At 32.4% G+C, this 27348-nt stretch overlaps 1 protein-coding gene across 1 annotated transcript; it reads left to right on the top strand.

The window, feature by feature from the left end:
- LOC137930008 (irregular chiasm C-roughest protein-like) lies at nt 1-26962 on the top strand. The gene is made up of 11 exons (XM_068773147.1): nt 1-64; nt 9417-9538; nt 16532-16681; nt 17140-17323; nt 18784-18978; nt 22390-22584; nt 22652-22723; nt 22794-22914; nt 23662-23802; nt 26254-26417; nt 26739-26962. The coding sequence occupies exons 1-11, from the start codon at nt 1-3 to the stop codon at nt 26960-26962; spliced, it is 1632 nt and encodes a 543-aa protein (XP_068629248.1).
- Nucleotides 26963-27348: the final 386 nt, after the last annotated feature.

Here is a 27348-nt window from a genome sequence, read left to right as displayed (position 1 = left end):
ATGGGGCGCTGCGAATGGGAAGCTCTCACGGCAGTCGTCATCCCCTCGCCTCTGATGCCGGAGGGTTCGCGGGACAGGCGCGATATATAAAAGCACTAAACACTAACTGATTAACTTCTGATTCGTCGTTTTTAGTTTAAATGCTAAATAATTAATATTATTATTCAATTTTCATTGTGAACATAATCATTTTAAATTAATTATTCAATTAAAAATCAATAATGGGAAAATACACACTATTAATTCGTTTTTTACTTATGTATATAACCGCTGTGGAAATTGGTAAGTAATTAGAATAATTATTTAATCATGAAAATATTTTAAATCGAATATAAAATATAAAAAAAAAAATATTTTACTTAAACAATTACGCAACAATTTACTATTGTAACTAGTACGCAAGCTTTTTATATTTATCTAAGTTCAGAATACAGCTGAAACAATACATTGTCTTTATTAAGTTCGTATATGATAAAGTTATCAAGTTCAATTAAGACAGATGGCCCTAGTCATGATAAGAACTAAAAGATTTTACAAAATATTTATTCCGGGACAGGCTTTGAGAACTTATGGACAAATAAATACATATTTGTTAATAACGCATTAAATTCTTTTTAACTCTTTTTATATCTTGACTAATTAATAATAATTTGCATTTTGATATTTTATTACTTTTCGCAATATTTTATTGCCGTATCACAAATTTTTTTATTAAATTGCAGTCATAAATTTTATATATTATCGTGCCTTTTTAATATAGGAATAAGACAATGTATAGCTTTTCTATTTGCCTTTACAGTACGTATCTAATTAAAAAAATCTTAATAAAACATGTAATTATAAAATAGTTATTAATTGTAAACGAAAGAAGTCAGTTTTCGCTGGATATCTCAAGACATGATACGTTTTGACAGCTCAGAAATTTCCCTAACCACGGCGCCTTTCAATTAAGGCTACATTGCATATTAATAAGTGTCTGAAGACAGAAATCTCTTTTTTAGATACAATTTAAATTGAAAACGCGCGCTGCGTGCAGCATTTACTTGCTTTGAGCCATCCGACGGATAGATTTCAAAGATGAAAATCTTATAAATATAAAAAGAATTCATGTTTTTTGTAGTTAATCATTTACGGAAGATTTTTTATTTATAATTAAATATAGAGGACTAGGAATTTATTCTTTTTGGTTTCGATCCCGTAGAGCCATACCAAGTATAAATCCCTTCGTTGCTTGCAACCCGTCGGGTAGATTTCCCAGCTAAAAATATTTTTTAACTCAAACTAACTTTGCGATTATGTATAGTTATTTTTTAGATTGTCCACATTTTTTTTTGTTTAAATTTAGATATATATTTATCCACTACGGGCAACGTAAGACCGGTCATCGTAGAAAACTTTGAGAGACGTCTATGCATCACAGTAGGCGTTGCACATAAGCTGATATGATATGATGATTAATATTGTAAATAACTTTTGGTTTTTTATTTCGTTTCCTCTGACGTAAATACCTATTGTTTTTTGATTTATTTTCAGTCCTGTCATTTACAATTTCTTTCTATCCTTCATTTATTTTTTTAAGTGTCTGGATTCTTATTTCTTATGTTTTACATATGTAATGTTTTGTTTATTTTCATTTACAATTACCTGACTTTGTTTATATTTACTTCTATATGTTACCAATACCTTTTGATTAGGCAAATTAAATAATTTAAATTACTTTTGATTATTACCATATCCTTTCAGAAAATAGGACGCGTCGTTTTTACAAATTGGGGCACGAATCGCAAACAAAGCACAGCACTGCTTCGTGAGATGAAATAATTTGACGCACCTACCACTCCTTAAGAGTACAATGATCATTATTTTGAGTTGCTATTTACTCTAAACGGAATTTTTATTTGTTTAGAAGAACTTTTCAAAGCGTCTTCTTATTTACCAAACCATTAGTTTCTGTAATAAAGTTTGCATGGCCTGTAATATCAAAGCTCTAACATTAAAATTAGCAAACTATAGGAAAAAACTTTGGTTATTGGTATTATTGAATTATGGCGAAAATTACGCATTGGTCTATCACGTCTTGGACGCCCATCCACAAGGTGAATGAACGACCTCATTCATGTCATGCGAAAATACTTGATGGAACTGGTCCTTTTGGAATTTTAAACAACAACAGTGGACTTCCATTTCCTGCATCCCAAACAACCAAGTTTTCAAAAAGGCTACTAGTGTAGTGTACGGCTAGGCTGTACTGTACTAGAGACTACATCAACATGCTTCAGTATAACTTTATACGGAAGACCGAGGAGTGCACTTGCCATAGTATCTAGCATTTCTGGACTACTAGAAAATCTTCGATTCGGTCTAAACAGTGGTGGTTCTTGAATGCTTCCAGTGATTTCGAATTGGCTATCGATACATTGAGTTTTGACGATACGCTTTGAACTTCGTGCGTTTGACAGTTGTTGATGAAGACTTGCTGCTAATTTATATTATCGTTAAACAGCTATAACACTGATTTTTTATCGATCCGAGCTAGATCACAAAATTAATATTTTTTATTATACATTTTACCAGTAAATAAAATAATCATTTTGAAAAAAGCTACAATTTTTTTTCTATTTCAATTAACAAGCCTTCAAATCCTTGCAGTACAAAACTTGTCAAAACACCTAATTACTTTAAAAAATCATGTAATTTTTTGATATTCTTAAATTAAAAAATCTATTTTTTCTTAAATTTCTGATAATATTCTTTTAACCCTTAATTAGGCGCATGGGGTCAGGGCCTCTTGAAATTCAAAAAATAAAGGCTTACAGTCTTCAGAGCGTGCTAACGCTCTTTCTAGCTTCCTCACTGACCGGGGGGTACGCAAATTAGTCGCATCCAGAACATTAACTCCTGCGCACATATCGCTGTCCTTTAGAGAGCTGACCCCATGCGCCCAGTTACGTTCCATTTTTTGGCAAAGGTAAGTTTATGCTTTTGTGATTTTTTTTTGTGTTTATATTAGTATATTGTTTACTATTTATCTTTGTATGTGTCTATTTTGATACGGTATGATTTATTTATGTATTTTTGAGTTTTTTCTAAGCTTTTTCTTTTTTTTTTGAATTGAAATGCCTAACGACAAACAAGTATTGCAATGGCTGGATGAAGTGCTTGATGAAGAGCAAGATGTTGCTGCTTCGGATACGCAAGACGAAACTTTAAACGATGCTGTCATTGATAGTGCTCATAATTCACAAAGCGAAATTGAGGAGTCTGAACATATCCAAGACATCCCTGTATCAACGGAAGATAATTATTTTTTATCTCGACATACTCAGAGAAATGGCCTGAAAGTGAAATGGTGTAAAGTACCACCATCGAACGCAGTAAGGACCCGAGCACAAAATATTATTTTACATTTACCTGGAGTATAAACATACCTGGCATCAACCCATTTGTCATACACAAAGCAAATACTGAGAAGACTTTGACATATACAAGACGGATTTTCTCGAAGAAAATAGCTGCGGCACTTGTGGAAGATCACCAAAAACGTCGCATACAACTACGTGCTGTACCAGCGACAACAAAAAAAACGGCTCCATGAAGTTTATAATGTGAACAAGGCGGTTTATCAATCGACAGCTAAGCGCGGGCGCTGTTCATCATGTCCTAGAAAGGACGACAAAAAGTGCCGACTAAATGTTTCAAGTGTCGTAAATTTATTTGTCAGCAACACTCAAGCATTTACTGCGTCGGATGCAGAACAGAAGATTCCGCTGATGAGGCTGAATAAACTTTATTTCTTAAGTTGATCTCGGCTATGCCAAAAAAATTAGTTTAAAGAGAGGTTTATTGTTTTGTTTTTTTTTTTATATTTTTAATGTCATAGTAAGTATTTGTTTCTTAAAGTTAAGTATATTAAAGAACTTTATTAATTACTATAGAAATCCATTAAGTTTTATTCCTTTTTGATACTCCTTTCCCAATGTTTTTTTGGGGTCATTTAAGACCCCATGCGCCTAATTGAGTGATTTTCTTAATGCGCCTAATTGAGTGATTTTCTTAATATTATTTTAATATTAAAATATATAAATTTGTCGTATTATATGGTAACAATTATATGTAGTAATAAATTACTATCTGAAAGGCAGAGTTATTATTTTTAAACCTTAGTAACACGTGATAACGGAAAAAAAATTCAAGTTTTTGCACCTATTCAAGTGTCACTTGAAAACGTCCTGTTTTTTTATTTTAATTCGACGCTCTTCGTACAACGTATTTGAATCTATCGAGATTTATGACTACATAACTCAATTTACCGTAAAGAATAATATGAAATAATACGTTATTTTCTTCCCACGCTCAAGTGGTGATATTAATCCATTATAATAGAGGAATTATATCGAACATAATTAATAGAATTTGATTACGGCGTAGGCACCTGCGGCAAACAGAATAAAAGAAATAAAAAAAATTTCTTAGTAATGATTAGATAATTGTTATATGGTTTCTCGGGAATATAATTTTTTATTTATTAATTTCATTTAGGCACGTCAACAGGACAACATATTATACATTTTCATAAGTTTAACAGTACACAAATTTAAACATATTTGCATGCAAATAATTACTTCAAAGGTTCTTTTAATAATATTAACAGGCTACCAATAATTGATAATAAAATAAATATAAACAAGATCGTTCCAAAAGAGCACATTATACTCACACCGGCTGTCCGCTTCGCTTGGCCCATGCTACGTTTTGTGCGTTTAATTTCATAGAAATCATTCTTGGTAATTTTAACGTGGAAAAAAAACATTTTTGAATTTTTTTTTGCTAAGCCAAGTACCTATTAGAGATTTCATTTGTAAAAAATATTTATTTTAAATGAATGCTTCCTCAACTCGACTTGCCGGTGGAATTTCTTAAAATCAGACTACTCAACGAAAGCAACATTACAAAAAATGTTTAAGTCTTATCTTTCCGGCAATATCCCGGCAGTGCATAGGTAAGCATGATTGGTTGTAGGTGTGAAAGCTCCAAAATGGTAAATAAATAACTATAAAAATTCATCATCAAAATTTTTACAGCTTGTTCACCTATTTCCAATTAACCTGTATAAAGCAATCACTTTAAAATATAATACATTTCTATTAGAATACGATAGGCCAATAGCTTCTGGTTACAAAGTCTGGCAGGGATACATAGTAAGCAATAATTAATTTTTAAAAGTATTAATTAAAAATTTGATAAAAAAATCTTATTTTATTTTCAATACGTTGTTTATAATTTCTCTAGCCATTTTTTTATTTTTTGACAAGCTTGAACCGCTTGAAAACTTGCAAGCACCACCAGAACCTCAAAAAAATGTTTAACTTGGATATTTCTGTATTAGATTAATTAGAGATGAAGCACATTCTAGCCAACGTGTGGCATAGGTTGGTTTTGTGCTGCAACATGATTCGTTATTCGACGACTTCGGTAATTATAGGAAATTCATTGATATACTTAAGAAGTAATAGCAATTCTATTAAGTACTATTGATTCATTAAATTATTTTTATAGACTAGCGACAGTTGACGGAGTATATTTTAATAACGTAACGCTGGAAATGTAAAAGGAAAATTTAATATTTATCTATATTTATACATAATTTACCATTATTTTTTCAATTGTTGAAGGTTATTGAGTAGACCAATCCGGACAAAGGATTCCAAATTTTTATTAAAACTCTTATGACAAGCCACTTCAGTAATTTATTTTAGAAGTAATAATATATATATCGGACGTCGTCAAACCATAGAACTCCCCCAAAGATATCTATGGCGGGATATACCATAATAGCTTCGCTTGGCGGGCTTAACGATCGCAGTCTCTGGAAACTTGTTTTTGTCCAGAAGCAGTACATTATAATAAAAGCACAAAGTGTGAATTGTATCCTTGGAATCGAACCCAAAACAATATATATGTATGATGAAATAACTTTTCGATAGCGATTTTAAGTTGTTATATAGATTTTTATAATTCACTATTTTTAGGGAGAACATTAACATTTAACATGAGAACATGGGAGAGAATTAAAATTTTAATTTACCTGGAGATTGCTTATAAATGTAAAATCTTTAAATGGAACAATAAATAGTTCAGTCAGTAAAAGCTTTAAAAATTTTACACGTATTTCAAATCAATTAGTATAGAATGAATACTCTGAAATATGGTAGATTATTTTTTTTATTAGGATGCGAAAGGCCTGTAACTTCTGCCAGTCAAAAGTTTGCAGGGGCAGATAGTAAATAATAATTAATTTTATTTTGCAATAATCCGAATTTTCGTGCATTATTTTCATTACGTTTATCATTGACAGTTAATGAGCTACATGTTATATTAACCCTTTTCAAAGTTTCACACTTGTAACCAATTACACTATTTATTCAAATATATAAAATTAATTTAAAATATAATTTTGTAGTCAGTATTTTCTAGCGGTAATATCATATAACGGTATTAAATTAAAAACAATAAAAGTAATGTCTTGGAGCTAGTAATATACATACCAACTTTATTGACATATCTAAAAAAGTAATAATCAGGCATTTTGTTCTTAAGAAATATTTTTGACTTAAAACACTACCTTCCTTAACTTTTAATGGAATCTAAAATAACAGGTACTATGATACAAAAATAAATTAACCTCTTTCGGTAGACCATATATTTTTAATTATTTAATATTTTAGACTTATTTTAATTCAACTTACTTTCTTGTTCTTAATTTAAACCGATAATTATTTGGCAAAAAATTTATTTCTATAGATTTTTTATCCTACTTGTACCATAAAACCTGAATACTTCAAAGTTTGTAGTCAAAACATAGATAATATTCTTTTAACAATGTATCCAATTTATTCGATTGATTTTTTTACAACACATGTCTCTTAAGCGTAATGCTTCCAATATTAATTATGATATCCTGCCTTCCCCTTCCCCGCTCGATAGTACGTCGCGGAAGAGTGAATGCACGCCGACAAATATCAAACTGGATAATTGTTCAAGAAACGAAATCATTAGATGAAGTAGAAGTGTAAAAATATTAAAGATATGGTAGTTATCATCACATGAAACTTGTCAACAAAATATTTATAAATCTCTCCTTACTATATTTGCGATATTATTGATTTTTCAAAATTATGGATTTTTAAACACTCTGGTCTTTTCTATTTGTAAAATCGTGCGGTTTAAAGACTTATACATACATACCGGTTGATTGGTTGTAAGTGTAAAAGCTTTACGAAGCTACGAAACTATGAAGCTACGACGCTACGATGCTACGGAGCTACGCAGCTTGGGCAAAACCATCGCGTGGATTGGAAAACTTCGATAATGAAAAATAATACGAAAAAAAAATTATTTTTCTTGAACGTTTAAGCATTTTTGTGTGATATAAATATTATAGTGATATATATATAAATATTAAATCTAAATAAACTATTTGAAACCACAAAAAGATAAACAAACTGATATTACATGGTTCAGAAGGGGTAGAATAACAAAAAAACAAATGTTTCAAGATTATATGCACTAATATGGTATTGCGGGGAGATTTATGTTTTTTTTTTACAATTTGAGGTGACACGGGTATGCCAAAGCGAATCGTAGCGCTCTTTGAAGGAGGCCTATGCCTTGCAGTGAGCGTCTATTGGCTGAAAAGAAGAAGAAGAAAAAAACTTGTAAGAACGAGATATCTACTCGTATTATTAATTATTTAAATAAATAATTATAACAGATAACTAAAAGCGGTTTGGAAAAAAATAGCCTACTAATGGTTTTATTTAGATAACACGATTTTAATTAGTCAACGGTTTTATTTTATTAATAAAATAAATATATATTTTAAGCTATATTTATTATTACAATTTTATTATTACAAAGTAAGTAACTTTGTAATAATAAAATAGTTTATGAAACTTTTATATCAAGATACTGAACTATTTATAACAATGTCTAATGGAATACTATACAAAAAAATTATCAAGTTCTTTTGTGTTATTTCCGTTAAAGATTTTGATAATATAGATTCGACACTGGTGCTTTTAAATCAAGGAGGTGGACGTTACTATTTACAAGACAGTTCTAATGTATAATTTAGCAAACATTTGCAGTGTACTTCATATATAACATATCTACTCGATTTTATTGTTAGTAATATTTTTTTTATTTAATTACTAGATATGGTAATAAGTTTTGTAAATAGTAAGTTAATTAAAATAATAAGAGTACCATAAAGAGTACCATAATATCCACGTACTTTAGTTGTTTATTTATTACGTTACTTAAAATTCTTATGATTATCATACGCGTATTAAATAATGAAGTATAATTTTTGAAAATTTCCTTGCATTAAAAAGATTTTCATATCTTCTTACAATACAACTTTTATAAACATATAAAATTCTGAAATGAACATTACAATGGCCCGTCCTTTGACGAAATCGTTTCTTCAGTATCCAAGATTATTAAAGTCAAGTGTTCGTTCAACTAACATAGTTGCTACAAATACAGTAAAAATATTCTTTTTTAGAACAAAGAAGTATATATACTTGAAATAACTTTATTATTTAACAGCAGTGGTAGCCCAACTGTAGAGGATTGAGACTTGCTGATTGTACTTGTAAGTAGTGGGTTCGATTCCCGGTATAAAGTCTTATAAGTTTAAACTTTATGCATGAATTATATAAGATGGCAGCTGCTCGCAAACAAGTTTCCAGAGGATGAGCAGCATAACATAATACCACACTGCAATTGCCAACCCACACGCAAATCATGGCGAATATGGTATAACTGCTTCTACAGATATCTTTGAGGGATCTATTCTCCTGGTGGTTATTCATGCTGACCTTATCAGTCCGTTGTCTCCACTACAAAGCGTTAAGGCCCTAGCGACCAACTGTTCTTCTGACACATCAACCTGCCAATCCGATGGAATATGTCAGTTACTTTCGTTAATCTACTGTACTGTAATTACAAACCTTGGTACGAAAAAATTTAACACATACAACTTAAAATAAAAGAAACACTTAAAATATTACACCTGTTGATATAAGCTAAAAAATACAGAAATGTGAAAATAATAATTAGCTGGTTGTTAAATTATGAACGTAAAGTTTTTTGAAAAAAATATGATAGAGTATAACTGTCACGCCTAGCAGGCGGGTTGGTGATCGCAATGTATTATTAGTAATATAAAGCTCTATCACAGGACTTCCACTGCTCTTAGTATTTATTTCGTTATCATTTAGAATTTGACGCAGTATTGATTTCTTTACGACTAAACGCCGCAACTGCTCGTTTTCATTTTAAAGACAAAATTGTATTGCAGGAGGTTCTACGAGCATGGAATTATCTTTCTCAAAATTTTAATTTTCTTTCAGTTGCTTTACAGCAGTTCTTAGAAGTACCTTCGTATACAGAAGTAAATCCGGATGAAAACGCACTGCTGAGATGCCGCGTATCTAATAAAAGGGGAGCATGCTCATGGCTGAGAAACAATAAGGTAAAAAACTTCTTTTCTTAATATAAAATTAATTTAAAATTTCGTTGGTGACTGTACAAGTTTTGTAATAATTCTTTATCACCATTTTTATCATATTTTTACCATTGTAAAATCTATATATATGAATGTATTTGTGTCGTCTAATGTGTTGCTGAATGCAAACCTCGTAAATAGCGGTTCGTCTAAAGCAAAATTTTTTAAAGTTTTCGTTAACACATAAGGGAAGTTCCTTATGCAGATAAAAACAGAAAAATATCAAGGACATAAATGATTTTTCGCAAACCATAAGTAGATAATACCCCTGTCAAAACATACACGTGTATCACACCAAAAATATGGTTTTCCATAAAGCATTACATTGAAAGTATAATCACATTATTACTAAAATTCTGTGTTGTAAGAAAAGCTATTATATCTTCAATTATCTATCAGCTTGAATTAAATTCAAATCCATTCTCCTTATAACGAATGTTAATATTTCTACCTTCTGTTTCTACTTTCTGTTATGGAGGTGGAGGTGGCATATAAATAACAAGCGGCGACGGACTGAGCTCACTCTGTGTTTGGCACTAATCGGTGTAAATTACAGAGATTAGCCGGACTTAACCAAAACATTATATATTCATACATACAAGTGCGATCCAAAACAGTTTTATGTTTTTATTTATAATTGTATCACATTTTCAACCTTTTTTTATACTATAGTTGTCTGTAAGAGATTTTTTTTTCATGGCCCCTGCTATTGGGGGCCTCTCGTACCCCTAACTTTATGGGATCAGGGACTTTACTATTCAATTATTTTTTCAGTCTTTTCTTTATTCATCACTCTCTTTCACGCGTCACAATATCTTTCATTCTTTACTTTTGTCCTTCACAATATCTTTCGTTTTGCTCTTTTATACCTTCTTTCTTTCCTCGCCTTTCTTTCATCATTTTCTAACTCTAAGGTGGCTAGGTACATTTTATTTACTTTTATTTATTTTTATTCTCTAATGTTATCTTACATTTATTTTATCTTTATTTACACATTTATTTTACTTTCTTAATTCTTTATTACACATTTCTTTTTCTATTTCTTATTAATAGTTAACAATTTATTTTGTGCAGAGTTTATTAAGTACCTTATTCTATACAGTTTTATTTCTTTCAACCATATCACTCGCCACCCCACGAGCGAAAGATAGGAATGATGGGCGAAGGTTGTCGTCGCCCATCATAACGGCGATGCTCTCTATGTCTATCTTTAGCGTTGTTTCAGTCTCTAGGGCACTACGCATCCGTGCATGTGCGGGACAGTAGGCCATAAGGTGGGCCACGGTCTGGTCCACGCCCGGTTCGCAGTAGCACGGGGGGTCCTCCTTGAGCTTGAACCTATGAAGGTACTCAGAGAACCCCCCGTGCCCCGTGAAGAGCTGGGCCAAGATCGCGTCCACCCCGACCTTGCGGAGCGCGCGATAAGACTGCGTAGCATTCGGGAAAAATATCCTCGTTACCGAAGCCGTCTCTCCTTCCACATACCTCCTATTCCATTCGTCGAGCGTTTCCAGTCTAAGCTGCCGCTTGACGATTGAGATGGGGCATTCCTCATATACAGGTTTGCATTTACTCTTCAGGGCCGCGTCCTTGGCCAACTGGTCCGCCCTCTCATTACCCTCCGCCCCTGCGTGAGCTTTAACCCAAAAGATACTTACATTCTTCCCTTTCTCGCGCGCTTTCTTGACATTTTCTTTCGCTCTTAACGCTAGGGGATTAGGGGGTGTCAGGTCTCGCGACAGTCTGGAGGGCGGATCGCGAGTCGCTTAGTATGGCGCATTTCTGCGCTGACCGCGTACCCCGTTCCTTCCGCTAAAGCCAGCAGCTCTGCCTGGTACACGGTACAGAAGCCGCCCAACTTGAGTTTTTTACTGTACTTCTGTGCGGCGCCCTGCATGACACAGAACGCCGCACCCACCTTGTCCTCTATGCGGCTGCCGTCGGTATAAATTACCTGATCGGCAGCCGCGGTGGCAAGCTGAGCAACCTCCTCACCTGCCTCCAGGCAGGAGAACTCCACACCGATTTGCTCAGACGGGTGTGGTAGCTTCAAGAAGCTTGCCGGCAACTCCAGTTCCCGGTCCCTCAGCACGTGCAGAGAGAAACCTCGCTTTATTTTAAATAAACGGGCTGCTTCTTGGGCCCGCAGGTCCAGAGGAAGCAGCCCGGCAAGGATGAGGGCCGAGTGCAGGGATGCGGTCCTGTAGGTTCTGTTAGAGATTGCCTTGTGTGATAAGACCGCCGACCGCTTTTTGTACATTTTTCTGAAACTATTTAAAATGTATCCCAATGTGTTCAATAAGGAATATTAAATTAAAATACATACATTTTAATATAAATTAAAAATATATAAAAAAAAAGAAATTTACTTGAAATTTTTGTCAGCCCAAATTAATGAAGAAGCTACATGTACCTAGTAATCTAATAGTACATCATTCAGTTTTGATCGGATGTCATTTTCGATTAATTATTTTGATTTATTACGTATAACCCTTTTATTATAATTAATTTTAGAATAATATATTAAAGAAGCAAAGTCGATAAAATAAATTCATTATAGAAATGCTCGTGGGGTCACATGAACATGTTTAACCTGCCGCAAGCGACCCGCGTGTCGATCATCCCTGCATTATATTTTATCCTAGTGCGCGAGTGTGTACGCTGCCTATAGCTAAGTAAACAAGATTATCATTGCGATAATCGAATTATATGCTCACCCAAAGCAATTTTTTAAGTGGTTGCTAATTTTAATAGGTCATTCTACCATGAACTAACGTCCATACCATCCGATGGACTGTTCATGCGTACACCGCTTGTGGTACACGCTGCCTGATAAAGCATTCCTGCGTGGGTTACATGTAATACATTCCCTGTGAACCATTCATCTGTGGGCTATTGTTTGTACAATTATCGGAAATATTCTATCCTCTTCTTGATGCATGATTTAATGTAAAGTTAAATTCTATATTCTTAAAGAATATACTTTTTGAACTCTTCGTATTTTAGATTCACTAAAAATTATTTTAGAAATAATTTTGTTCTTACCACCGGCATAACTAAATTCAATTGTTTCTCCATTCATTAATTTGCCATATCGTTCGGGCGATACAATGTACAATAATTTATTGTTCTCTAGGAGGCAAATATATTTAAACGTCACACAAATAATTGACTCGGTGTTTGGCACTGATCGGTGTAACAGTACTCCTGAGGATGCAACGTGGAGTGGTAAAACACGTGTAGAGTGAATTAACGGTGGTAGTTGTGTTTCGCATTGTTTGCCGCACGCGCATTTATTAGCGGGCTGGCGGGCGGTGCACTTCATTGCACGACTACTGCTGCATAGCGGAAGTGGCTATATTATTAGTACCTTTCTTAATCACACAAATAATGTCAACAAGTACTAAAACTAGGCCGTTGTCAACGAAATAACTAGAAATAATTAGGTTTTTGTGAATTTTTATGAGGTGAAAATAGAAGCGAGAGGTAACAGGTGGTGCAAAACTAACTTTATAAATATATATTACATATTCCATCGTTTATTGACAACTAATTCTCTATATATCTACTTGATAAATGTCAAAGCAGATATTTGTGCCCACTTGTAAAAATTATGTCACGTTCACATTAGTGTATTACTTTTGTGCCAACTATTATAACAGCGAAATCTCTACAACCTGCTGAAAGATTTATGCTTATCAAAAGCGAACACCGGTTCATTTCAACGGGCATTCAAAGCAGCATTGGCAGAATCATTGTCAATTTGGTTAGTTAGGGACAGGAGTCTTAACGCTGATGGTGGGCACCGATTCATTGCAAGCAGTCCTTCTGAAACTAGGTCGCCAGTTCCTTGTACCAAGCCCGGCTTCTTTTTACAACTCATTGCACCCGGAAATCATATTATAAATCTATGCAATATTGAGAATTTACGCCAAAAATCTACTTAAATCTATATCCCACTGAAAGTTTTTTAATCCGAGTAAAGGTTACAGTGCTTAGGGAAACGTGAAATAAAAACTTATCGATAATAACGAGACGAAACAGAAAGTCAACGAAAAAAGGTAACTTTTAATATCCATTCATTTCAAGTCTCTTTGGGCAATGAACTCGCCCTTTTCAGTCATAACGCATTCCTTATCAAGTCGTTCACTTTGTTAAGACGAGCTATTGTGGGATGTTACGACTACTCTCTTCAGAGAAGGTTATGGTTGAAAAATGTCTTTTAATCTTTTGCGATACTAATTCAATATTCATAAAAGAATCATTTTGTTTATTAAAATTTAAGCCGTTTTTATTAATTTGAGCATTTACTGTTTAGGTCACAAATAACACATGTGCTTAGTCTTGTCATAAAAATCAAATACATTTTTTTATTTTACATAATATTTTTCAGCATTACATTATGTTAGTTTAATATAAAACTATTAAAAATTTACATAGCCTATTTTAAGTGTCCATTGGCAGCTCGCTCCCTTTCTATGTGGAAATTTTTCACTGGCAATCGTACGAATTGCTTTAGGGACTCCAAATTTTCGTAGCGTTAAGAGCAAGCCTTACTCTCTAAAACTAAATCATAATCCAGTTGACTATAACCAGGATTAGATGACAGTCAGTCTTCAGCTCTGATGAAGTACAGAAATATGATGAAATATTACACCTTTTGAGTAAAATGTCATTTTAATTAGATCCCTATCTTAAGACGTAACAATCTAAAGTAATTTTTATTTTTGTCGGAAACTAGTTATTGATCGTTAACAGCGATGTAAAAATACATTGTCGTTAAAATGCAGTTAATTATATTTCAGAGCTTTCATGTAACAGAATACTGAGAAAATTCTCTTTGAAGAATTTTTCATATTTCCCTAAGAATCTCGAGCTGAAAAGTTCGTAGCTTTTTAGCAGTCATTCTTTAACCGTCCAGGCATAATTGCTTCATCATGAATACATTAATGTTTACAATTTATGTAATAACGCCATTGTGCTTAGACATACGTTTTTAGATAAAAAACCGTCCAAAATATTTATAAAAATAATAAATAAACATTTTATTACAAAACATAAAACTTGTGCAAACCAACTCAATGCTCCATCACTTACGAACTTAGATTGGAACTGATTTCAACGCCTAATACATATGTGTAAATATATATATATATATATATATATATATACATATATATATATATATACATATATATATACATATAATATCATATATGAGTATGTATTTAATTAATTTGACACGACCATGCGCACTGAACATCACGGGCCTATGAAAGACCGCGTCACTTCCGCGGTTCTGTCTAAATAGGTCTGCTTGCATGTGCAAAAACAAAACATACACATATAAGAATACCATTCCGTTCGGGATATCTATGAAAAAATTTATATCTGTATGTCTATTAATAATTAGTATTATTTTTTTGTTTTTGTGTATACTTCCACTAGATATGTCACTATAATTATTGTGTGTAATAACTCTGTTTTTATTATTATTATTTTAAGTCTTTATTTTACATTTTTAATGCAAACATTTTTCCTAAATGAAATAATTGTTTCACGACATATTGTACGCTATCTTTTTATTTTTTATCAAAATTCTCGGTAACTTTTTCTAATCAATTAATTTTATAAATGAGAACTTTGGTAAAAAGCTTCTAATATTATTACAAACATTTTTAAAAATATTATTATTTTAGTAAACATTTTTAATACATAATTTTGCTAACTCAGCAGGCATATTTAAACATTTATTTATATATTTGTTTATTTACTAATAAATATTAGAAACACAATTTTAAAAATAACTATAAAATTCAACAAGCATAATTATTATAAGGACTGTCGTTATAATAATAGATGATTACCTGACAAGAATATTTATCTTTTGCTAATAAATAAATAAAAATAATAAATAACCACATAAGTCAATTGTAATATATTTAGTAGTTAATAGAATAAATCAATTATAATTAAGAATCGACATCAACTTTTATGTTTAAATGTATACACCGGTAATTTGAACCCATATCAATAATGACAAATCCTAATCTGCTAGCCAACAGCTACTCAATTTGATGAAGTAAATATATTAATTAGCTGTGGTATTATTAACATCACATATCCCCAGGTTATTAACTAAATAGCCAATTAGTCGAGATATCAAACTGGAGAGTAAACGTTCAACTCCGATTAAACTTCGCAGACAATTCATGCTACCCCACTTCGTATTTGGTAGCTTGATCCGATTATTGTAAAGAGTTTGTATGTGATACATGTTGTTATTCCACGCGGTGAAAGAATAATTTATTAAAGAATATTTATTATTTTATATGGAATTTAATTTTCAATTTTCTGCAACAATAAAACAGAATTATAACAACACTCTTTCATTGAAGATTCAAGAGCGCTCTCATCCACTCCCATTCTTAATTTGATGAATTATAAGTTTTAGACAGTATGGCGTCTCTAAGTTGGATAATAATTTGAAATTTCTGAAACAATCCATGGGCAGTAAAGAATTTTCCCAAAAAGAGTGTGTGTTAAGTACGAAAAGGACCAATATTTAGCCACTTCCTTCATTCATTTGACTTCCTTGATTCAGATGACATTAATAATAAGTGGCTAAATACTGGTCCTTTTCTTACTTAGGATGGACTTCCGCAAGGTAACGCCTGATTCCATTAAATATTAGAGTGTGTGTTATTAATAACTGGTCTCAACGTTTAAAGGACTGTATTCCATCCATCAAACAATGGAAATAATTTTCAATGAGCCTCATAGATTTTGGTGTTATTATAACAATAAATAACTAACACGCTTTACAGCAATAAAGAGTACGGCTACGGCTGTAACGATGATGATAATGGATGAAGGATCCCTTATTACTCGAAGAACTAGATAAAGTACACTCATTTCTCTAAAATGAAACAATTATTACAATTTGACTTTTATTTTTAGCCTGTAGGTATGCATCGAGGCAAGTACGAATGGGCGACCCCTCGTACAAAAATGAATGGCGACTGCACTATTCTGATTCGTGGTGCCAAGCTACACATGGACAATGGCAATTGGCAATGCCAAGTAACTCACAGCAGCTTCGACATGCAGGTTATAAAGGTAATTTTATAATATTTTATATATTTATTCTCATTATACACTTGTGCAATTAACGAAATTAAGGAATTTTATTAAAATATCGAATTACATTTAAAATAAAACTGCTTATTGATTTTAAAAAGACTCCAAAATTAACAATATTATAAGAATATTCTAAAACGAATTAAAAAACGAAGAACCCTTAATAATGCTTTCTGTAAAAATATATTAAAAAACATTCATATTTGTACGTATATATTATCTTCACTCGAAGAATGAACATAATATACAATATGTAACTTGTGTTTTAATTAAAAAAAGGATTTACTACGAGCATGCTCTCTCAAATTAATATTATTATAAAAAAATTACATATACCTATTTCAAATACAAAAAAAAATACACAATGCTATACTAAAATATCTAACTGATGTGTAAGATTTAAAAGATTAATTAGTAATCTATTTTAGGACGCGCTCTCAAGCCCTCCAGCAGCTCTAGTTGTACGAGCTGAACCAGAGTCACCGGGGATTCTCTTCAACGGAACCCTGGTTGAACCAAACCAGAAAATTATGTTGTCAGCTGGAGCAAGAGCTACGGTCGTCTGTGAGGTCAGATATGGAAACCCACCTGCTCACGTCGAATGGTATCTAGGTAAATATTTAATAATAATGCGCTTTCTGCATTGACATTCTCCTAATACTTAACAAATTCTTATATATACATTGTAATAGAGCAAAGAGAAAAAGAAAAACGAGAAACATCACAAATGAAGTAATTCGCACATGAACCGATGTAGTCCGAAGAATTGCTCTTCAGAAAATCGCAATGTTTATTAAACAATTTTGTAAAAGACATTTATAAAGAAATTGGTACACGGTGATGGTTGCTTCGCATAACATTTTTATACAATACTATTTACGCGCCATTATTTAAAATCATATCAAGGAAGGACAGGCAGATGGTAAATATAAGAAATATAAATAAACACGTAACGTCTTAATTTTGTCTTTAAAAAGTTAACAAATCCACCATAGGTTTGAAAGTATGCATAAATAATAAAGTATGTCTTAAGTTTAAACCTTACTTTTCTTAATTTGGAACATAATATTAAAATCATATTATTAAATAAATATTATTATAGCATTTTACAGTTCTTATTTAATCGAAATATGTGAAACTTATTCTGTCGAATCATTAGCAGGGTTTATAAGATAATGGATACCTAAAACTAAACTTCAAAGCTTGGCATCGGTAAAAAGTTACCACTTGATTAGTATTCTGTTTCATCTCCTTTCTTCCATCGGACTGCGAGACGCACGGATTCACGACGTCCGTACAATGTTGAAATCCCTTCCACCCGCACTAAGCGTTTGGCTGCCACAATTTTATATTGCGAACAGCCAAGGAGTGAAACAACCGGCGTCATTACTTCCAGCCAATTATAACTTAGAAGTCTTCAATACAAAAGTGAATAGTTTTTTTTAAGCGAGCATATACTGTCGTAGACTTCATCTCTTAACACCAAGCGAGACAAAGGTCAGATGCTTCACCTACAAACGATTAAAAAAAACAGTTAAATTTCATTTAAAAAATATCAACTACTGGATTTCCGTCCCGCTCTTCTCAACTGGTCAGCATTCCAAGCAAGTGCTAGATTACTCACGGATTGACTACACTGACATTTTTATAATGTTAAAAATTATTAACGATTCAAAATTGTGTGAAAATGCCTACTTGAATAAATATGTTTTGAATTTCACACGGAATTCCAGCGTGTGCTCGTGTTGTATATGTTTTTGCATACTACAATAGTGCAATCAGATGTTCAGTAAACAGTTCCTTTTAAATATTTAATGGAAATGGAATGGGAAATGGAACTCTGTGTTTGGCACTAATCGGTGTAACATAATTCCTGAAGATGCCCCGTGGAGGGGTAAAACACTTGTTGAGGTGGTAGTTGTGTAATTCGCGTTGTTTGCCGCATGCGCATTTATCAGCGAGCTGGCGGACGGTGCACTTTGTTGCACGACTGCCACTGCATGTGCGGAAGTGGCTAAATATTGGTCCTTTTCTTACTTAGTTCCTTTTAATTGTGGACTTGGTTCATTTAGATTCGGGACGCTTGACACCGCTTAGTCAAACAAATACATCGGAAATAGAGAAACCAGATGTGTGGACTACTCGCTCGATTCTGGAGATTGGGGCTACGAGATTTGGCTACGGAAAACAACTGGCTTGCCGTGCCTACCATCCCTCATACCCTGTGCCTCATTATCGGAATGCCTACGCTTTGTTAGATGTAACCTGTGAGTTAAAAGTACATTTTTATTACTTACGAAATCTGAATCTAATAACCATAGTCAACATTATATTTTAATTAACTTTTTTAATCTAGTTAACTTATTCATTAAATTTTGTATTTACAGATTTTGTATTCGAAAAATATTCATTTGTCCAAAAAAAACTTCAGTTGTAATAAATGCACGGGACTTGGACAATGTATATCTTTCATGCAACCGATTGCCGTTTGGACCGGAAGGTCCTCTATTGGCGACCGCTAGGTGATAGGCGCGGCATGAATAGGCACCCCACTAGGTAAACCAAATAGTTAAAGGTCGCAATAAGTCGCTGGGTGCGGGCAGCGCTAGGCCTATCATTGTGGCGAACTTTGAGGCCTATAGTGGGCATCTACCGGCTGTTATGACGATGAGAATATATATTGAATATTATTTTCTCTCGTTCCGAAATTTAGTAAAAAGCAGGCGAATCAAAATATGTATATGTTATGACCTCGTACGTATTCATGGTAAGAAATCAAATTTCTATTAGTACAACAATAAAAGACAAGACATATTACCGCGGTATACAAAATCAATTTAACTATCGATGTATAAAATTTTACAATTTACTAATTCAGGTCTTTATAAGATATTGTATGAACTTGTACCGAGGAATGTTGCACAACACTTTTTGACAGTGAATTGGAATACGAAAATATCTGGTATCCTAAGATCACTTTTTAAGCGAATGGCACGATATACCAAGACCAGGTTTAAAGACTGTTCTCGACGTAATCCTCAGCATTTATTTCATTTATTTATTTATAATTTTAAATAAATAATATACGCATAATTGTTATTTTTAATTTTTACTAAAATAAATATTTAATAAACGTTGTTTTTGCATAATTTGAAGTTAAAATTCAAGTTCTGCCACAGGACACCCTTTTTAAATTTTACTATCATTCGTAGTTATATTATCATTAGTCATATTATTTATATTTTAAATCATTTCAAAAGCAAAATTAAACAAATTTAAAAATTGACTGTTGGTTAACAATGCTTTACCTATAGGTTAAAAACAACATAAATTTTTGGAGTTGGTAAATCTTCTCGTGAGCAATATATACATTTTTACAATAGAAAATGTTGAAGAAGCTATTTCTGCTACATTTTAATGTTAAAGAACTTTAATGTTAGATAATGCACAGGTAAAAACTTTAAATAATCGTAATAGATCAGCACACTTTAATAAAGATATATTCACCTATTTCAATATTTATTAAATATTAAATATCGTAGGACAGTGTTTGGTGTTTAAGAATGTTTACAAATTTAGGACTCTATTTTGGAAGAAACAGATATGGGTGTCCTAAAGGGTGTAGAGAACGCTGCCCTGTACATGTATTTGATTGGGACTCCATCTTGGCCCGGCGTACCGCGAACATAACTGAAATTTGACTGCATTCTAGTATCGTTTGCGTATATTGCAGTGGCGTAGCTGGGGGGTGGCGAGCGGGGCGGCCGCACCAGGCACCACAAGCAGGGGGGCACCAAAGTTGAAAATAATTTTTTTGGATTTTTTTTTTGGATGATGAATAATGAAATGTTAAAATAAAAATGAAAACCATATTTTAAAGTGAATAACATAAAAAGAATATCGAATCTATTTTTGTGCTAAAAAAGTTGTTAAATAACATCAATAAAAAAAGTAAACGGTTACAAATTATAATATACACAGAGTTTAAGCCTTTCATTCGCAAAACACATAAAGGGTTTTTTAAAAGGGCCCTAAATCACAAAAACACATATCTGTGTTCAAGAAATGTACAAGAAGATATATATGTGTTCAACATTTAAGGACATGATCCGCTCCCTTAATGTATAAACCACAAAGATGGGTTCATAAAGGGTTCAAAAAATTAACCAAAACCCGCTGGAGCGCAAGAGAAGATGCCGTTAGATTGTTAAAAACCAACTTTATGAAGATATTAGAATCACTCGAAATCTTGACAGGTAGAAATGAAAATACCGATACAAGGGCTACTGCAGGGGGTTTATTGGTTTCTCTTCAATCTTTCACTTTTTTGGCTTATCTTGGATTTTGGGAACCAATTTTAAGGGAAATTAATGACGCACAATCGTATATGCAAAAAAAAGGGTTAAGTGTTAGGGAGTGTGCTATGAAATTGAAAGCTTTAAATTGTTTCCTCACAGATTCAATAGAAAATATAACTGATTCTTGTTTGACTTTTGCTGAAAATGTATGTTCTGAATTAGAAATTTCAACGGAACAACCCAGATGAATTTCTAGAAATAAGAAAATTTCATGGAAGAGAAGTTAGTAATGAAAATATAATTTACAAGAACAAATTAAGGCGTGAAATAAGTACATGTGTGGAAAAGATAAAACAATAAATATTAACAAGATTCGAACAGTTGCACGAAGTAGCTGGCAAATTCGGATTTCTTTCGCCCTCTCAGTTATTAAATAATCAATTTGATATTGATATTTGTGATGAACCTGATGACATAGACAAAGCAGAATTTTTAATTGAAAGAAAGAAACTTCATAATTTCGTGGAAGCTTCACCGAAGGACCACTAGAACTCTTGAATTTCATACATAAACATCAGATGTCAGATTTTGTGCCTAATATTGTAATACAGCTAAGGATTTTTTTAACTCTCGGAGTAAGTGTAGCCACATGCGAAAGAAGTTTCTCAAAACTTAAATTAATTAAAAACTACTTAAGATCAACAATGTCACATAATAGATGAAATAATCTTGCAATAATGTCAATAGAACATGAACTAGTCGACACTATTGATTTTGAAAATGTGTTTAATGACTTTGCAGGCCAAAAAGCAAGGAATGTTCGTTTTTAAATTTTCCCAATAAATTTAATTAATATCGAATGTTATTTTATGTATATTTATTATTATTTTGAACCAAAAAACTACATTCTGTTCTGAATTTTAAAATTATTTAGACTCTTTAGGGAGGGGGGGGGGAGGGCACCAAGCCCTAATCTGCCCCAGGCCCCATATACCATAGCTAAGCCACTGGTATATTGTTTTAAAGTTGATCACAATGCGAAATACTTATATAGTCGTTTGTGAAGTTTAATTCTTTAAAATTCAACGTGTGAGCTTAAATTATGTAATTTTGTTGTATTTTAAGTAAGTATAAAGACACGTTGAGACTTTTTCAAAGACTTCACAAGTCTAGGGCATTTATTATCATTTTAATAGACTTATTTTTATATCAATAAGATATGTATCGTTATCATATGTTAAATAAAAAAATAATTCGGACTTTAGATACCGCAGTAAAAGGTGCTTTTAGTTTATTTAGCTAATTTATAAATTTCGGGTGGTAATATTTATTTTCATATATTATTATGTAGGAGTATTTTCATTAATAAATTTATTTCAGATGTCCCTTTAGTCTCCATAATTGGGGCTGAAAAAAAAGTCCTTGCGAATCTAGAGGAAGGTATTAGCATTTTGTCATTAGAATGTAAGGCCGATGGAAATCCTGCACCAAGTGTATGGTGGACGAAAGATGGACAAGAAATAATGTCCAATGGCTCTCACCTCTTGATAGTGCCTGTGATGAGAAAGCATTCAGGTAGAATACAAAGTAAAAAAAATGTATGTTTTTTATATTATAAATTAAACTTTAATATCGTTTATAGGTATATACGGATGTCAAGCCAAAAACGATTTGGGTACATCCGAATCGGTGAAAACTGACATCGACGTTAAATGTAAGTATTTATTAATGTTTTAATTTTTATTTTTCAAAAACATATTTATTTTGTTTTCGTGCTGTTTTAGACCCACCTCGTGTAATTTGGGTTGGTCCGGAGCTTCGCCTCGACGTAGATCTCTACTCGCAAACAACTTTTGAATGTATAGCGGACGGGAATCCAACACCATCCTATCAGTGGTATCATTGGTAAGTTTAAGACGCTGCAAGTAACAGTTCACTATTCAACTGCCAATTTTACTTGAAGCAAATAAATCTCTTCTACCTTTAAAATTCAAATGAATAAACACCGTTATTTATACATGTACTATTTCCATATTATGTTGCCTGGTAAAAACTGCCTCGTATATTAAGACCGCCCATTGTATTTTTTCTTTAATATTGTGTAACTATATTTATATGTATATTTTGTAGCGGTAGCTATAAAAAGTATTAAATCAAATTAAACTTCACTCGCACTTTTAAATCCTGAATTATTTTTAACAAAGGTCACTCCTGTGTAAGTCATCACCAGATAATACGAGATACTGAACTTACAAGAAAACTGGTCAGAAACTTAACAATTACTCTTTGATGGGTTCAAATAAATGAAATTTAATTAATAATATTTATATTTAGATTAGATCAGATTAGATTAGATTTAAAACTAAGATATAAAGGTCTAAGATATCTTTTGGAACTTTATTACATTTGCATGCACTCAGAATAACTTTGTAATGTCATTAAGTAAGGCCATTAATATGATTTTTAATTTGTAATTGAAGCAAAATGGTAAAGGAAAAGTAATTTAAACTAATATGGATAAAAAGCAGAAGTCACAGTTCGCCAAAATCAAAGGAATATCATTAACCGAATTGAGGTCGATGTATTTCCTACAGCTGAAATAATATAGATAAAAACGTTATGTGTCCATTAATTAATAAAGTGTGTTTCCAGTCCCAGAACAATGGATACCAATATGTGCTTAGATGGTTACATAATAGCGTCAGAAGCACATCTCTCACTCTGCAACGTGACGTACTCTCATCGTGGGTCATACGTGTGTATCGTCAAAAACCTAATTGGAACAAAGGAAAGGTAAGTTATTAACATTTTTTTTCTTACATTGTAAAAAATGTGAAGGGTCAAGTAGTTAACAGATGTTTCTAGTTGTTACTTCTTTTTATTTATTGTATTTTTTATTTATATCAAACAGCAGCAGGTATAAAATTAGCCATAGATTTGTACAAATTTCGCCATAAAAATTATCTATTCGTATAAAAATGAATGTATCTGTCTGTCTGTATTCGATAGATTAAAAAATAACACTTTCAGTCCCCGTGAAAATCTAGCAAATTATTAGCTACGTGGCTGGGCAGATTTTCGAAGAAAACTTTTTTTGTAATTTTTATAATTAGTCAGAATAGTGTGAGGTATGAAAACTGTCTTTTCGTAATTAAAAATATGAATAATTAAATACATAAGACGTAAACGCGTACACCTCGTTTTATTATATTTTTTTTAATAAAAATATATGAACTAAATAAGGATATTAAATCAACGTGAACAATGAAAATTTACAAAAACGAAATAGATAGTTCACCGGTATCGTAAATAAGGAGATTGTACGAATTTTGGGTGATAATCTTAATATATATAAATCTCGTGTCACAATGTTTGTCCTCAATGGAAGTCCATTAAACCACTTAACCGATTATAATAAAATTCGCACACCATGTGCAGTTCGATCTAACTTGAGAGATAGGATAGTTTAACCTTTAACTGTGGACGCGCGGTCTCACAGACCGCTTGCAGTTTGTAATTTTTGTGTTTACCCCTTTCCCGTTGCTCCCCGCGTTTAATGCTCTCAGTAGCTTTAGTTTTAGCGCCGAAACGTATATTGAGATGATAGGTTGTGTCGGCAGACACAAATTAGGTGAGTTATTTTACTTTATACTTTAACCGCGGTCTGTCGGACCGCACGTCCACGTTTCCTGCGTAAATAACATAAACGGTGATTTCGTTAAATTTGATTGTTTTATGGTTTTTTTATTCAAAATGTCATTGAATATTGAACGAGAAGATGGCCTATGCTCATTTTATATCGCATTCTTGACTTGTGCGGTATAAATGCTCATGTACTACACAATGAGCACCAGAGCAAAAAAATAAAAATACTCCTCATTACTAAAAAAATAGCACGATCTTTAGTGATGATCTTCCGCATATGCAAAGACGAGCAACAGAACCAAATATACCAAACGAATTGAAAATGTCAATGAAGCGAGTTTTAGGGGCAGATATGCTCCAAGATGAACCCCCTAGCCAGGAGAGTGATTCATTAAAACGAAAAACATGTCTTTGTCCAACAAAACTAAAGAGAAAGTCCAATTATACTTGTATAAGTTGTAGGCAGGTCATATGTTTACAGTGTTCCAAACCCTTGTGCAAGGACTGCCAATAATTTTAATCAATTGGACCAATGTCAAAATTTTTGTATTTTAATTTGAGAAGACTTTTATTCGTTTTTATATTAGGTTAAACCTTAGATTTTTGGTTTTGATTGTTATTTTTTCTAAAAAGTTTAATTCATTCGAGTTTTTCGTCCTAGAATTGATCTCTAGTAAATGTATGGCAAAAAGGGCCTTTCATTGTTGGTATGCTTTATTTTATTTACAAATAAAGAAAGATTGATTAAAAGCCTCGAAATTATTTAATTTTAATATACCTAAAAAACAATAAATACAATAGTGTACAAATAAAATTAATATTTACGTAATATTTGGACTTCAGAACATAGCGGTCCGAGAGACCGCGCGTCCATGGTAGTGTGACAAAAAAATGACGTCCATAGTTAAAGGTTAAATCTCAAATTATAGTCGCAATTTTAATTTATTGCTAATTATTGTCTGTTATTATTTGACAGTCACAATTATCTGTTAACTCCAAATGATTCTAACAGATGTCGATACCTTTCGACTGGGTTGAGTAAGTAATCAATAGATGGCGCTGCTATGGTAAATCTACGAACGTGTCATATAAGCTACATTTTAACAGCATAATTACCACGTGTTGTGGACGCTATAAAATTATTTAAATTTATTTTGTAGTGAACGAAATACCGTATAATTCAATTATTTCCACTTTTTAAATTTTTGGTGTTAGCATAGCCGGCCACGTGTTACTTAGACTGATGTAAGTATTATCAAATAATTATAAAATTTAATTAAAATGTCAATGCAAAAATGATACACAATTTCCTACACTTTTTCAATAGTTGTACAAATATATTTTTTTATTGTTTTCATTTAACCGCTATTAAAAAATATTTAGCACTTATTATTTCAATGTGCTATGATAACAAGTTTTTCAGATTTTTTTTCTTATATTTAAACGATTAAATTAGTATTTCAATTCTTATTGAAATTATTATTTAAACTCTATAATTTAAATATGTACATGTCAGTATTATCACATAATTATAAAAGTTAATTAGAATGATTTTCAATTTTTTTTTCTCATATTTAAACGATAATTTATTATTTTCAGTCAAATGCCACGGAAAAAATCTAACCTCAACAACGCGAGCACCAGAGAGGCACGATGCAAACGTATTAAAAGAGCCCATCAGTTGGCAGAACAAATTGAATCAAGAAATCTAGCACAAAGAATCAGTACAGCAGAAGGTCATGCACAAGAATCTCAAGAACAGTGTAACGAACGTCTTCATGAGAATATCATAAGAACAAGAGCAGCAGGAGAACGAGACATAGCCACAGTAGGAGCACAGGAACAATAATTTCAATTTACACATGTAAGTAATATCACATAGTTTTATAAAAGTTAATTAATATATCAATGAGAAAATGGCACAAAACTCCCCACACTTTTTCAATAATTGTACAAAAATTTTTATATTATTTTTATTTAATCTCTATTGAAAATTATTTTGCACTTATTATTTCAATGTGCTATGATAACATGTTTTTCAGTTCCTCTTTCTAATATTTAAACGATTAAATTATTATTTTCAGTCAAATGCCACCGAAAAAATCTAACCTCAACAACGCGAGCAGCAAAGGGTCGCGACGCAAACGTGTTGAAAGAGCTCAGCAATTACCAGAACAAATCGAAACAAGAAATGCAGCTCAAAGAATCAGGACTGCAGAAAGTCGTGCACGAGAATCTCGAGAACAGCGTGACGAACGTCTGCGACAGAATATTACGAGAACTAGAGTGGCACGAGAACGAAACATAGCTACAGTACGAGCACTAGATCGACAAAGGCAACGGATCAGCCGCTCATTAACACGTGCATCATTCGTTCGGCTTGCCTTTGAATATGCACCAGATATTAACTACTCAGCGCATTCAAAAATTGCTATCGGTGGAATGGATAAAGTATGTCAATATTGTCATGCATTGAAATTTCGGAATGAAGCAGCCGGCATGTGCTGCGCATCAGGAAAAGTTGTGCTGTCACCTCTACCCGCTCCGCCGGAGCCTTTATTATCCCTTCTTACTGGCAATTCAGATGATTCCAAATTATTTTTGCGTAAGATACGCAAATTTAATTCTTGCTTCCAAATGACGTCATTTGGGGCAACTAAAATTTGCGATCGTGCATCCGATGGACGTAATTTT

Source organism: Battus philenor, unplaced genomic scaffold, assembly GCF_028537555.1.
Source record: "Battus philenor isolate CCGP_79_NKW_IND1 unplaced genomic scaffold, ilBatPhil1.0.hap1 SCAF_50, whole genome shotgun sequence".
NCBI lineage: Eukaryota > Metazoa > Arthropoda > Insecta > Lepidoptera > Papilionidae > Battus > Battus philenor.
This window is presented reverse-complemented; position numbering and strand designations above follow the sequence as displayed.

Excerpts from the sequence above, each read along its gene's own strand:
- LOC137930008 (XM_068773147.1), top strand. The coding sequence starts at position 1 with ATGGGGCGCTGCGAATGGGAAGCTCTCACGGCAGTCGTCATCCCCTCG. Across the intron at positions 22,724-22,793 it reads AACTGACATCGACGTTAAAT|ACCCACCTCGTGTAATTTGG; the intron begins GTAAGTATTTAT and ends GTGCTGTTTTAG. Across the intron at positions 23,803-26,253 it reads CTAATTGGAACAAAGGAAAG|TCAAATGCCACGGAAAAAAT; the intron begins GTAAGTTATTAA and ends TATTATTTTCAG.